The 15,518-nt window shown below is 38.3% G+C and overlaps 1 protein-coding gene across 1 annotated transcript; it reads right to left on the reverse strand.

Annotated features, from left to right (window-relative positions):
• Window positions 1-969: 969 nt before the first annotated feature.
• LOC128532948 (E3 ubiquitin/ISG15 ligase TRIM25-like) lies at window positions 970-5,663 on the reverse strand. The gene is made up of 6 exons (XM_053507099.1): window positions 5,058-5,663; window positions 3,735-3,830; window positions 3,384-3,617; window positions 3,063-3,195; window positions 2,824-2,883; window positions 970-2,579 (listed from the first exon to the last, which is right to left on the reverse strand). Exons 1-6 carry the CDS (start codon window positions 5,643-5,645, stop codon window positions 2,053-2,055), a joined length of 1,638 nt encoding a protein of 545 aa, XP_053363074.1. The 5' UTR covers window positions 5,646-5,663; the 3' UTR covers window positions 970-2,052.
• Window positions 5,664-15,518: the final 9,855 nt, after the last annotated feature.

The raw sequence follows: 15,518 nt of genomic DNA on the forward strand, positions 1-15,518 counted from the left end.
CAACACTTTGAAGTGTATGTTAGTGGTAGCTCTAGGCCTATAGTAGTATACACGGATCATAACCCCTTGGTCTTCCTATCTCGAATGGCCAATTCGAACCAGCAGTTTATGCGGTGGTCATTAATCATTCAGGGTTTTAATCTGGAAATAGGCCATAAGAAAGGAGCAGAAAATGTTTTGGCGGACGCACTGTCGAGAGCGTAAAGTTTTTTTTTTTTGTCTAAATAAGATTTTGACTTTTATGGGTGGGGGTGTTACGTGCAGGTGTAGCGCACGTATGTGCGCATGCGTGTCCGCTGGTACTGCTCTCTCTCTCGTGCCGTGACGTGCGTCGGGATTGGCTGGCCCTGGAGCAGCACGTCCTTTCAAAGTGGCGGGTGAAAGTCGGGAGCGCGCGATTATGTTGGTTGTGAGATGTTGGCTTGTGTTGTGTTTTTGTGTACGAACTGTTGGGTCGCGCCAATGTTTGTGAGGTTGGGTGTTGTGAGCGTTGGTTTCTGTTTCTTTTTTTTTTTATTTCATTGTCCTTGTAAATATTGTAAACAGCCCTTTTTATTTGTTTGTTCAGTGGGAGCAGTTGGGGTTGGGTGCCATTTTTGTTAAACACGTTTTCTCCTGTTTTTGTATGTTTAGTTAGGGAGTTAGGTTAGCCCTGTGTTTTTGGTTTATAGTTTTTTTTTTTGTACTTTAGTTAGCTTTACGGGAGGAGATAGGGACAGGGTTTTGTTTATTGTTTTGGCCTTGGCCCCCCCCCCCAGAAGCCAAGAGCTTCCCGTGTGTGTGTGTGTGTGTGTGTGTGCGCGTAAAAAAGAAAGAAAAAATAAATAAAAGACGACGCACACTTAACCCATTGGTGGTAAAGGTTCTTTTTTTATTTATTCTTTTGTTGCGTCCCTGAACCTTAGACCGGGGGTCATAACAATATCATTCTCGTATTACATGTATATGTGCCTTATTTATTTATTTATAGAGTTATTTATTTCATCATGTCCTATTTATTTAATTTTGAACACCTTGGAGTTCCATAGTTTACAAGTATTAGCAAGTAAATGCTTAGGGACAGCAATGACATGTAACATTAACTGTGGGGCTTTTTATAGAAAGAAATGTGAAGGTTTTCCTAAAGAATGTCCCATCAGTGTAATTTAACACAGAGGAGTTATAAATTGAGATATCACAAGATAGAGAAACAGTTAAAAGTCGGTCAGTAAAAATAGCCATGGGCTCATTTTTAGGTGTTATTAAAAAGTGCCTGAATTCTTTTTAAAATTTTGATAATCTAGTTATTTAAAAGAAATTAAACTTGTAAAAACTTATTTGTGCATTCTGTCATAATGGAGTATTATTTTTTGAAGAGTAATGAGGGAAGGAATTGAAAGATTTAGAGACCAATGAATGTTAATCAGACCCTTGACCTTAAAATGAATAGATAAAAAAATTAAAAAAAGCTTTTGTGTTTCCACCAGCAGTAGCATAAGAAGACGCAGCAGTTGGAGTAAATTTTTATTATTTTAAATCAAACAGTGTTTGCCAAAGCCAAACCAAAAAATTTTTAAACCGTTAACATTTGTAATAGTAAATACTAGTGAATATTTGATAATATATTTGAATATTTGAATAGTCTTCAATTAAGAATGTATAGAAAGTCTTTTTTGTTGTTGTTGCTTGAATTAAATACCAAAAAGGAATCTCAGACTTAAACACATGTCTTTCTCTATTTACGTTTTAATTCTATATTTAATTTTAAAAAGAATTGTCATTTTAAAATATCGCACCTAAACACACAAACCATCTGTATGAGCAAACTGTATCACAATAAAATTGTGACTGCAGCAATGATGAGAAACAGATTATGCTCTGTTAAGCCATGGGCTCTCTGTAACCGAATCTAATGTACAGTATTTAGTCTGATTCTGATTCATGTAATCACGTTCTATTGTGTTGAAAAGGAAATACTTTTAACGACATGTGTGGGGCCCCTGTTGTAAGGTGGGCCCTAGGCGACCGCCTGTATTGCCTGTTGGACAGGCTGGCACTGCCTTTTACTACTATTTAATTTAAGTCACATAAGCTCACAGTTGAATTATTTCTAAAGACCTTGAACCCAGGGTACAGAGGCTGAGTGAATGTGGTGTGGACTGTGTGGAGGAGCTTCATTGTGTCAGAGATGCTGTAGAAGGACAGAGTTCCTGCACTGTGATCCACATACACTCCTATTCTGGAGGAGGCTGGACCTTTGATATGTGTGCTAACATTATTGTGCCAGAAAGTGACAGAGGCAGGATAACACACCAAACTCCAGGACTGATTGTTGAATCCAAACCTACAGTCATTACCCTTTCCTTTCCTGCTGATCTCTTTATATGAGACTGATATGTACACATCACCGCTCCACTCCACCTCCCAATAACAGTGTCCACACACACTCTCTTTACACAACACCTGCTCCCAGTAGTCAAATCTCTCTGGATGATCTGAGTATTGCTGTCGTCTCTCACTGCGTGTCACTGATCTGTTCTTCTCAGACAGAAAGAGGTCAGGATTTGCTGTGTTGGGATCCAGAGTCAGAGACCTAAAATCTAAAACATTAAAATGTTTACAGGTTATATGTGTGAGACACTGTCTGTGTTCCTGTCCCCCTGCCCGAAATGAGATGCTTTAATATTAAATCTCAGACTTCATGTACAAATATATCAGAATTGATAAACAAAACAGAGATGTGTAAATATCACCCAACAGCGGTCATCAGTTGAAGACTGATGACATGTGTGTGTGTGTGTGTGTGTGCGTGTGTAAGTGTGTGTGTGTGTGTGTTACACTTACATCGCAGAAAATCCTGTCTGCTTTCCAGCTGTGAAGGTAGTATCTGAAATAACTCTACAGCTGTGGAGATAAAATAGAGACCAAGATATAAGCATCAGACCTGTTTCAGATGTTCAGATCTTCTCTTCTTTTCTTTAAATTAAATCTACATTAAGCAATCATATGTTTCTGTTTCCATCTTATTTCTGTTAGATGAATTTATTCTTTACTGTAATACAGAAAAATGTTTCCTGGTTTACCTTGTGGATGGATTTGCTCAACTTGTCTTTTCATATCTGAGAGAGATTTTTTCATTCCATCAAATGTGTGATGTAGATTGACAGTGTACAGTGAGTTCTCAAATCCAGGAGAAACACAGAGAGACGGGAAACTCTACAGAGAGGAAACACATCATAGAGAAGGAGAAAAGTGTAGGAGAGGAACGAATGAATCTCAGACTGAATCAGACCAAAGACACACTTGTGATCTCAGACAGGAACATTTATTGTTGCTGTAATGAGCTTTTAGGAGGAAACTTTGTGAGGAACAGCGCCCTCTGTAGATCAGACAGTGAGTGTTACCTGGAGGAAGTGGATGTGATCGTGTGTGTGTGAAAGCTGCTCCAGCTCAGTGACTCTCCTCTTAAGATCAGCAATCTCCTGCTCCAGTTGCTTCAGGAGTCGTTCAGCTCGACTCAGTTCAGCTTTCTCCTGATCTCTAATCAGCTCCGTCACCTCCGAGCGCTTTTTCTCCATAAGGCTGATCAGCTCAGTAAAGATTATCTCACTTTCCTCTACTGCTGTCTGTGAACGCATCTATTAGGACAAGCACACACATAAAAAAAAAACTCTTTATAAACATACTGTAAACTCCCAACTCTCTCTCTCTCTGTATGTATTTGTAGACACGATTAGAAGAATTTCTCCCCTCACTTTAATAGTATCTACAGCCCGTTTCAGCTCCTGTACCTCCTTCTGCTTCTCTTGGATTCTCTGCTCGGATTTCCTTTGCTCCTCCTTTAGCTCATTCTAAGACCAAATTACATACATTTTATTATTTGAAAGCTCAGTGGGACAATTGTTCTTACTGTTTGCACACATGCACATTATTTAGTCCTGCGTTGTAGTTTATTTTAATTATGTGTAGTTTTGTGTAGCACCCTGGAAATACCAGCACACTGTCGACAGTACTCTGATCTATCAAATATCTCTTGCCATCCGAAAGCCTGAGGAGGATCACAAACTCTCCTTTTTAGTATCATTCACCCTTTGTTGCTTTTGCGTGTTTTCCTAACCAATAGCAGTCTAACAGATTTTTTTTTGCCACTTTATCCCTGAACAAAATGCGGGTTTCTTGAAAAACAAACAAACAAACAAACAAAAATAGATACATGGTACAGGCTGCACCAGGACTATGGTTGAGACTTGGGGTCACAAAAAATATTTTTTTTCAATGGTTTGAATTCCCAGTCTAGTACAGTGCAGAAGCCAATCAGAACTTAATCCCAGTTCTCTCTCAGTTCTCCCCACTTTATGGTGTTATGCAATTACATTTCACATTATGTAGGTGTGGTTCATGAATGATAATATAATCTTTTGTAGATATTAGGAATATAAATCACCAGGGATCATCCAATAGATATTTATAACCTTGGTGTCGATTTTAGTTGTATTAAAAATAAATACAAATTATGTATTTATGTATTTAGGCGAGGGGGGGGGGTTGTTTACACTTTTAAACAAACTTAGAAAATAATTTGCTCCTGCCACACATGAAACTATGCTGCCTGTCTATGTATAGTTTACAATGTGCCACATATAGGATCATAGAACTGCAACATTTTAAAAATTTAAATACAATCATATATAAACTAATAAATATATATTTTAAGAATATATTTTAGAGAATGAATAGCCCCACAAAAGAATCTTGATACATAACTCAATCCATTTTCCCCATCTATTGTATCTATTGTAAATATACAGTACATACTGTTTGTAGCAAAGATGTGTGCACTTTTTTTTTTAAAGTTCACTGACTGTGGTTCAATGACATATATTTAACTTTTCCTTGACCTTAACATTTATCACTGTTAATAACTAAAAATTCACTTCACAGTCTTTCCATGAAAGTTAAAATGTCATTTTGTGTCCTTTAACTAATTAAAGCACTTTAATAAGTTAATTAGTTAATGAATTAAATACTCTAATGAGTGTGTCAAAGTTTTATGGTCTCAAAAAAAAAACAGTTCTCACCTGTTTTTCAGTTCTTTCTGCCCTACTTGGAACTGTATCATGACCTTTATGTTCATCCATCATACACAAGTAACAGATGAAGCTTTGGTCAGTACGACAGTAGATCTCGATCGGTTTGTCATGCTGAGAGCAGATCTTCTCTTGGAGCTCACAGGCTTCCACTAACTTGTGGGTCTTAAAGGCAGGAGACTGATAGTGAGGTTGAAGATGATCTTCACAATAGGACGCCAGACACACCAGACAGGACTTCACGGCTTTGAGTTTTCTTCCGATGCAGGAATCACACTCCACATCTCCAGGTCCAGATAAACAGTGAGCAGGAGAAGCAACTTGGAGTTCAGTCTTATTTTGGTTCTCCACCATTTCAGCCAGCATGTTGTTCCTGCGTAGAACAGGCCTTGGAGTGAAAGTCTCTCTACACTGAGGACAGCTGAAGACACCATTCACATCCTCCTCATCCCAAAAGCGATTAATACACACCTTACAGTAATTGTGGCCACAATGAAGAGTCACTGGATCCTTTAGAAGGTCCAGGCACACTGGACAGCTAAACTGTTTCTGATCTACTGAGATACAGGCTTCTGCCATTTTCTTGTATTTACATAGACTCACTCAGAATGCAAACTGAAACTAAGTTTTGATTTTCGGAAAAGAACTTCCTTGTTCTGTTTAATGTGTGACAGAGACAGACGTGGCTTTAAACAAGAAACAGAAACTTCAGAATTTAAAGACCTATCAAGAATTTATTTGTGTAACTAGCATTCTCTACGATTGATGATAATATTCAAAACCATATACTGCATATTTAAAATGTGTTTTTAGTCAGAACAGGGAAGCAGCTATGTAAAGGTGTAAATGAACAAATTATGTTAAGAGCTAGGTGAAAGCACACCTTGAACCATGTACTTGTCAGCACTGTAATGTCCTTATCTGTGTTTATTGGTCTCGATGTTTGCACACATGTACATTATTTATGTGTAGTTTTGTGTGTTTTTATGAAGCGCCATAGAGCATTGCAGATACACTGTGTACTCTGATCCACCAATGATGATCTCTCTTGCCATCTGACGCACTTAAGATCTATTTTTGGCTTTTCCAAGGATCACAGACTCTCCTTCTCAGACTCGTTCACACTTTGTTGTGCTTCCTAACCAATGGCAGTCTGACTGATTTGTTTAATGGTTTGGAACCCCCAGTGTAGTACAGTGCAGAAGCCAATCAGAACTCCAGTTCTCCCGTAAATCTCCCCAGTTTTTGTGTTTCTGTTATCATTTCTGTCAAGAAGCTGTGGTTCATAAATAATTGGAAGATCTCATGTAATGACTACGTTGGGAGTCACCAGGGATCTAATACAAATGCTCACTCTGATTGCAAGCATGAACTAAGTTTTGTTTGTAAATAGCTACCTGTTTCAGTTTGTGGTGTAGTTTGACAGAGTCAGATGTGGCTTTAAACAGACGGAAATTTTAGGCTTTCACAACAAATTCAAATTCAGTCACATACACAGTCATACACAGTACGATATGCAGTAAAATGCTTAAATGACTGCCTGTGACCTTACAAATAAAATTATCAATAGAAAATAAATTTAGCTAAGATAAGAATAATATATCTTTAGAAGACAAAAATATGCAATCTAAGAAAAATATAAGAAAAATAACTTATCTGTACAAAAATGGAGAAGATATGATTCTGTACAATATAAAAAATATAGAAATTTTAGTGTAAATAGAAATGACCAGGAGGTGTGTAAATATGCATGAAAGTGTCTTATTTAAAGTGAATTATGTGCAATGAGCCAAGAAATAAAATAGAAATAGGTAAATGTGCATGAATGTGCAGGTGTGCTATGTCCATAAGTGTCCATGAACGTCCAGAATGAGTGCAAAGAGACAATGTCCATAAGTGTGAATACTGTCAAGTACTGTTACTTCAGTGAAATTTTACTGAAGTACAGGTAAAGTTACCATTATAAAAAATCTACTCAGGTAGAGTAAAAAGTAGCTCATAAAAAATTTACTCAGAGTAAAAGTTACAGATTTACATTTTTTTTTTAACAGCGGGGGTGGCATGTGGCATTCTAGCGTAGTTTAAAAAAGATGAGCAGATATAAATTTTAAACTAGTTGTTTTTAATTGAAGGAACACGTTTGCATAATAAAACTGTTGTCTTTCTTGTGCTTATAAAATCAAAGTGATAACTTAAATAACTTTTTTTTTTTTTTTTTTTCCTCTTGGCTCTTGACGAAGGCGGTCGCATCTGCTCTCCCTCCCTTATCTCTCCCCGCTTGCTTCTCTTGTCTGTCTTGTGAATACTATTCAGAGACTCTCCTCATCTTGCTCTTGAAAATAAAAAGGAATATGGATTTGATCAAGTGGTCTCTGAATGCAATTGACACGATCTTCTCGATGAGAAGTGTGGGTTCTGGGGAACCTACTTGTCCTGCTGGGACGTTTGCTGCTGGATACACAATGGACGGTTGGGAGAAGTGGCGCATTGTGTGCCTGGCCGCACTGTCTCTGGAGGACGTTGAAGATATCTACCTATTCGGAACTTTGATAACTGCTATCAGGGATTCTGCTGATTGGATTAGGTGGGATACTTGGATATCGAAAAATCTTAAAAGCAGTCAGTCTCAACCCCAAGAGACTGGCTGGCTGGGAAATAGTGGTGACGAGAGCTGTCAGTAATCAGACTGTGGTTTTGGACCGCAAATTGGATAACATCTTGGTGAGACTAGCAGCTATGCAACGTGATTTGGACAGACCTGGAGACCAGTGATGGACATTAAATATCTGTGAAATTGGCAGATATTGACCGAAACCTGGAAAATATGATTTTCTTTTCGGCTGCCCCTTTTCTTTCCAGCTACTGCATTTCAAGGCCGTGGCTGGAGACATAACTAACTCCCCGAAGACCAAGATAACGAGACGCTCTGGAATCTTACTCCCCCCCCCCCCCTTAAGGACACCTGGCGCAGACTATTACGGGATGTTACAGGCTTACAAACTGATACGCACGCACTCACGCACACACATAACAGCTACAGATAGACACTCTACCTTCCCCATATCCAACGCCTTCGTGTGCTTATTCCCTTCAGTGTGGGCAGGCGGAATCGGGACCAGCGCTCTCTAGCTGCAGGGACTGGAGCTGTTTGCCTACATTGGACATTTCCTATCCCCTGTACCCTAATCGTTGCAATGTTTATGTCTTGTGTTTACATGTTTTTATGTGCTTGTTGCTGAGGTATTTTTGTACCCCTGATCGCACACTGCCCTTTTCGAAGGACAGTCTGGGAGGGGATTTTTTACCCTCGTTATCCTAATGTATCTATTTCTTATCTTCTATGATGGCGCCGGTTAGGTGGCTGCCGTCGCGACTCTGTGGTCGCACAAAATCATTTCACTGCATATTGTACTCTGTATGATTGTGTATGTGACAAATAAAATTTGAATTTGATTTTGATTTGAATTTAAATATGGTGTTACGTCCCAGTCTAGTGTTGGGCCATACAGCAAAAGAATGGTTCAGGGTTCTATTTTAAACTGTATGTAAATGGTGGTATATGGCAGAAAGAACTAGATCCAATCATTAACTGATAAAATAATGAGGGTAACATCATAAATAAGAAAACATCCCCCACACCATTACACCACCACCAGCAGCCTGCACAGTGGTAACAAGGCATGATGGATCCATGTTCTCATTCTGTTTACGCCAAATTCTGACTCTAACATTTGAATGTCTCAACAGAAATCGAGACTAATCAGACAAGACAACATTTTTCCAGTCTTTCTGTCCAATTTTGGTGAGCTCGTGCAAATTGTAGCCTCTTTTTCCTATTTGTAGTGGAGATGAGTGGTACCCGGTGGGGTCTTCTGCTGTTGTAGCCCATCCGCCTCAAGGTTGTGCGTGTTGTGGCTTCACAAATGCTTTGCTGCATACCTCGGTTGTAACGAGTGTTTTTTTTTTTGTCAAAGTTGCTCTTCTATTAGCTTGAATCAGTCGACCCATTCTCCTCTGACCTCTAGCATCAACAAGGCAGATGTTATTCATTTATTTATTCTCTACAAGGGCACTGCACAGACCAAACTGTTATTTTCTTGTACTGTTATAAAACTTCTAAATATTAACAAACAAAATACAGCTTTTTTTCTCAGAGGTAAATGGAAAAGTTAAGTTTTTCAGCTGTTTAGTGTCAATATGCAGATGTTACACACAGTATAGTTACCAAAATCTTTGGTTTAGTTCTCATTGAGTGGCCACACATCACTTCAACATTTCCCTCGCTTTTCTTACATGATTCTTATGTGCGCATAAACAGTGAAACATTCTGAGGTTTATAATACACCGCGGCCAAGTGCACCACGTTCCCGCCGATTAGGCGCGTGGTGCGTTGCCTAGCAACACTGAACGAAACGAGGCATAATCGAGGTGTTTGCTTCGGTTATGACATATAAAGTGGTGTACACTTAAGAAGTGGAACGAAAATCATACATGATTCCAAACATTTTTTACAAGGGTCAATGACGTGACGCCCCCTTTTTCTGTCCAGGTTAATTTAATTTTGCAGAAAAAACTAAAAAATACATAAAAATTTCTCATCTACTTGTTATACCTTCTTTACCCACTAAACTCTAACTTCTCCAAATTTTTAAGTTTTTCATCATTTTTCTGCTATCCGAAGTGCCAAAACACCATATGGGGCGACCGTCCGGCCTTGACTTTAGTTAGGACAACTGGTTTAAAAACACTTTAAATCAACTTAAATATATCCCTTTTCCTAGTTGGCATCATTTTAAACATGTTTTACATCCATTGACAAAACTATAAAGCATTTGCACATATATTTCTATCATGATATACAAACGAATGTTGTCCGAATTATGTTGATTCTATCCATTTCATCCGGGGCGACCATCAACAAACCACAATTTTGGGACCTTTATTTTAAAATCTCAAGGATGGGATACTGCATCAGCCAGACACAAGTGAAGACCCCCTGGAAACAACTGTATAGTAAATCAGTCTCTCTCATATAGTAAGAAAAATATGTTTTTTAACGGCTGTGATGTCGTAGTCACTTTTGGTCATCATGTGGGGCGACCAACCCAAAACTGTGAATTATAATTTTTTCCCACAAATCTATATTTTGATGATAAATTTGATAGTGCTTTGTCACTAAAAGAAACTAGTTTGGTTTCTGAGGCTAACTGTTAGCCTGTTATACTTGAGTAAACTTGAAAACATCATATGGGGCAACCGAGTATCATGTGGGGCGACCACTGCTAAATGTTTTAAATGATAGATATATGTCCTATATTTGTAGTTTTCATATTCTATACATCAATTATATACATAGAGTTAATTGTTTAAGTATAATTATTTGTATATTTTATCTTTTTTTTTTTCTAAATTCAGCCATTTTCCATTCCTTTTATAGGGATAAACATTTATTTTAACTGGATAATGAGGGAGACTCTGATATTATAGAATAAACTTGTGAAATAATGGTTTTCATAAAATGAAAGGGCACTAAAGTTTATCTTTCTTCATCAGTTTATCTACTTACTGATATGAGTTCAACTAGTCTTAATGATACATAAAAATGTGAATTTTGAGATATATTACGGTCGCCCCAGATGACTTTTTTTAAGGCTATGTTTTATTAACTTAAGTTTAAAAACACTAAAATGACAATTCTTTTTACTTTTCTTTATAAAGGCATGTGTACACTACATTCCAAAGGTTTAGAAAATGGCCAAACATATCCATATTTTTGGTATTTTAAAATTGGCCTATTAAAAAGTCTTATCCGTCAATGACCCACAAATAAATAACTGCAAAGTGGGGTGTGCATAATTATTCAGCCCCCTTTGGTCTGAGTGCAGTCAGTTGCCCATAGACATTGCCTGATGAGTGCTAATGACTAAATAGAGTGCACCATAGAGTGCACCGGTGTGTAATCTAATGTCAGTACAAATACAGCTGCTCTGTGACGGCCTCAGAGGTTGTCTAGAGAATATTGAGAGCAACAACACCATGAAGTCCAAAGAACACACCAGACAGGTCAGGGATAAAGTTATTGAGAAATTTAAAGAAGGCTTAGGCTACAAAAAGATTTCCAAAGCCTTGAACATCCCACGGAGCACTGTTCAAGTGATCATTCAGAAATGAAAGGAGTATGGCACAACTGTAAACCTACCAAGACAAGGCCATCCACCTAAACTCACAGGCCGAACAAGGAGAGTGCTGATCAGAAATGCAGCCATGAGGCCCATGAAGACTCTGGACGAGCTGCAGAGATCTACAGCTAAGGTGGGGGAATCTGTCCATAGCACAACTATTTGTCGTGCACTGCACAAAGTTGGCCTTTATGGAAAAGTGGCAAGACGAAAGCCATTGTTAACAGAAAACCCATTTGCAGTTTGCCACAAACCATGTGGGGGACACAGCAAACATGTGGAAGAAGGTGCTCTGGTCAGATGAGACCAAAATGGAACTTTTTGGCCAAAATGCAAAACGCTATGTGTGGCGGAAAACTAACACTGCACATCACTTTGAACACACCATCCCCACTGTCAAATATGGTGGTGGCAGCATCATGCTCTGGGGGTGCTTCTCTTCAGCAGGGACAGGGAAGCTGGTCAGAGTTGATGGGAAGATGGATGGAGCCAAATACAGGGCAATCTTGGAAGAAAACATTTCGGAGTCTGCAAAAGACTTGAGAGAAAATGCCCTTCATTACCTGTAGGGGGCAGTCGTGTTTCAGTCTGAACTATTGTGTGTCTACTGAAGCCGAAAATGTGTTCTCTCTCTTAGGCCTTGTTCACATGGGCGTTAAAATAGAGCTTTTTTCTTGCGTTTGTAGTGTCCGGTGAGCGCGGATTAAGCACAGAGTGTTTTCTACACATAGGAGTCAATGAGTGTTTACACGGGCTTTGGTGACGTGCATTTGTCCAGCTGCGTGTTCATACAGCGTTAAAAAAACGTTGCATGCAGCTTTTTCTTGGCGTTCAAAACCCAACGGACACAAGGAAACCTTCTAGTTCGTTTTCTTTGCGTTCATTTTACGCTTCGGAGGACCAAATATAACCCATGATCATACATGCTATACATAGGGAAATGTGGAAAAAGGCAAAATAAAAAAAAAATAATTGTTGAAAAACTTACGCGGAAATTCTTCGCATTTTTTCATAATCCACAAAAAAACTTCCTTTAATCCGACGTTGTGCAGTCAGAGAGTGAACCCAGTAGCGGTGGGCTTTCATATCCAGTTCCTGCCCCCACAGGTTAACACACAAACTACAATTTGGGCTGCAGGCTGACGTTAGACAGAGACAAACGAACGCCGGTGTAGAAGTCAATCAAGCGCCACTACAAAACGCAACATAAACGTCAAGACGTTCAGAGCACGTTCGTTTATCCAAAAATTTTAAGCCTGTGTGATCAAGGTCTTAGGCGCCCATTGACAGCAAGCGACAGAGCTCATAAATGTGTTGAGCTCAAACTGTAAATACCAATATGTATTTATTCTTCATTTTCTTCTCTCCTTCTATAATGATACTTATTTAACGCAAAAAGACTACAATGATATATGATATGTTAGCCTAAAACAATTGTTCTATTGTGTTTATGCGCTTTTAATATACACTAAACAATAAACACTGTCTTGTGCAAAGTGAAAGGGAGTTGCGCATGCGACTTTTTAATCAAAAGGCTGATAAACGCGTGCACAGATATGAGCAGATTTATCGATAAAACAACAGACATGAAATGAAAAAAATAACCACAAAAATATGTACTACTCTCTGAATACAACGCAACAGCACGCAGAATCCCCGGGCTTTGACTGCACTTCATTCGTTAGTACTGTAGTAGTACACAAAAAAAAAATGCTGGGTTTCTGTAAACACATCGTTGGGTTGTTTATGCTGGATCAAAATTCTTTGTTATTTCGGGTACTTTAATCACACTGTTGGGTTGCTTTTGCTATGAATACTAAAAGTGCTGCATGATTAAACTCAATGCAAAAAAAAAGAAAAAAGAAACTTCTTTGTTTTGTCCCTAGACTTTTTGTTCTGGTGTTTATGCAGTAAACCCAATTGGTGAACACGATGATTCAAGAATTTTAATTAAACACGAATATAAGTGGCATTTTAATTCAAATCCAACATTTTAATGGTTAGTAACCGGTGCAAGGGCGTCAACTCGCACGTTCTGTGATATTCCATTGTCCAAGTGTTATTATGTGTGCTTTGCAATGTCAGACACATTTAAATGCAAATAATACACCCTCCCCAGGTGTGAATCAGCTTTTCTCACCTTTACACTCGGAGAAAATAAAATGCACCCCTCCCCACTGTGCATGATTTTAGCAAAGTGGAGGATCTTGGATCTTGCTTTAGGCCTCTTCTTAAATTTGTGTTAATGTAAAATCTTCTGGATTCTACATTGTAAAATTGACATTGTTACCGTTTTTAATCCCTGGAATGGGATTTTTCTTATCATAACATGCATGCTTTTAATTACTCTACAAAGTTTTAATTTTAAATTTTATTTAAAAAAAACAAAAAAATAAATTATTCCATTTGTATTTACCCTCGTAAAATAGCATTAAAAAATTATGGGTTGTGTATCGAGCGATTAAAATTAATACAAGACATGTTACGATAAGGAAACTTTCTATTTTTTCCATTCCAGTGATTAAAAAACTACAGTGGCCCTGAAGTGCAAAACAAATTAACAAACCTCAAAACAAAATAACAAAACCCAAAACAAAATAACAAATTTAAAGCCAAATTAACCAAACGGAAAACAAAATAACTAATATCTAACTGGCCGAGAAATGCAATACAAATTAACAAAATGGAAAACAAATTAAAAACCAAATAACAAAACCCAAACAATTTTTTTTTTGGAGGGGGGGGAGTTTTGTTGTTTTGTTTTTGGTTTTGTTATTTTGTTTTCGGATTTGTTAATTTGGTTTTGAATTTGTTAATTTTTTTCCGTTTTGTTAATTTGTATTGCACTTCTCGGTCAGTCCGATACAAACCGGAAAAGGTAGGTATAGTTAGCGAATGAAATGCTTACCATTGATTGAACGAGACATCTGTCACTCAAGATATACAGGAAGTAGGAACTTGTTTCTTTATCTTTGTTTTTTGTGTGTTCTGCTTTACTTTAAACTACGATGGCTGTGAAGTGCAAAAAAATTAACAAAACTGACTTCAGGGCCACCGTAAGTACGCCATATTTAATACCACAATAATGTTTGCACATTCATACACACACAAATCTACCGCTACTACAGCACTTCCTGTATATCTTGAGTGACAGATGTCTAGTCCAATTAGCGGTAAGCATTTCATTTGCAAACTAGACCTACCTTTTCCGGTTTGTATCGGACTGGCCGAGAAGTGCAATACAAATTAACAAAACGAAAAACAAATTAACAAATTCAAAACCAAATTAACAAATCCGAAAACAAAATAACAATAACAAAACAATTGTTATTTGGTTTTTAATTTGTTTTCCGTTTTGTTAATTTGTATTGCACTTCTCGGCCAGTCAGATATTAGTTATTTTGTTTTCCATTTTGTTAATTTGGTTTTGAATTTGTTATTTTGTTTTGGGTTTTGTTAACGTGTTTTCAGTTTTGTTAATTTGTTTTGCACTTCAGGGCCACGGTAAAAAACGGCTCACCAGCCGTGCCTAATTCTGTCATGTCATGTGTCAGCGCTCAGCCGCACGCAAAAAGTTTTCCAGAGTGCACCGGCAGAAGTTGACTAATGATTGTGAACGCGTCGGGAAAAACAGCAAGCAGACTGACTCTGACCATTTTAAAAAACGTTTGCGTTTATTTTCTGACGCGCTAAGTTCACCAAAAACAATACAGAACAGCGCAGCTTATTTGCTTTTAAACATTTACAAAATCATAACGTTTTTTTGTTATTGTGAGTGCACTTAAATAAAAGTCTTATAAAGGCTATGTAGTCTTATATAGGTTTATTATAGTTTTTGCACATTAATCAGAGTCCTCATCTGTTACATTTTTGAGGACACTAGGTTTTTTAGTCTGTCACGGCGTGCGCTCAAATTAATATCACTCCTCGCTCACTAGTTAGGCGGCCTGCCCTTCAGATATGTGAAGAAGCGGGGCTGCAGAATTAGGCACTGCTGGTGAGCTATCCTTGCTAATGATCCCGGGCTTGCACCCCACACTATAAAATACTTGGGGTTTGTTGGGTTACTGTGGATTTTACTACAAGGTGCGAGTGCGACGCGCGCACAACAACGAGGAAGTGCGGCATGCAAGTGGGGCAAATGGAACGCGCCCCAGGGACTTTAAACGTAGCGAGAGATGGGAGGGGCCGGTCCGAAAGGCAGAGTCAGCAAGAGCGGACGGAGACAGGAGCTGGTGTCCTCGCGGGCCCCCGCTGCCACTCTGTCCGCTGC

This window comes from Clarias gariepinus, chromosome 11 (assembly GCF_024256425.1).
Source record: "Clarias gariepinus isolate MV-2021 ecotype Netherlands chromosome 11, CGAR_prim_01v2, whole genome shotgun sequence".
NCBI classification, from domain to species: domain Eukaryota; kingdom Metazoa; phylum Chordata; class Actinopteri; order Siluriformes; family Clariidae; genus Clarias; species Clarias gariepinus.

What these genes read in the sequence shown, in the direction of transcription:
- LOC128532948 (XM_053507099.1), bottom strand. Translation starts at nt 5,645, where the DNA reads ATGGCAGAAGCCTGTATCTCAGTAGATCAGAAACAGTTTAGCTGTCCA. An exon ending in CAGAAAGAACTGAAAAACAG is followed by an intron (nt 3,831 to 5,057) that starts GTGAGAACTGTT and finishes ATTTGGTCTTAG; the next exon opens with AATGAGCTAAAGGAGGAGCA. An exon ending in ATCACATCCACTTCCTCCAG is followed by an intron (nt 3,196 to 3,383) that starts GTAACACTCACT and finishes TCCTCTCTGTAG; the next exon opens with AGTTTCCCGTCTCTCTGTGT.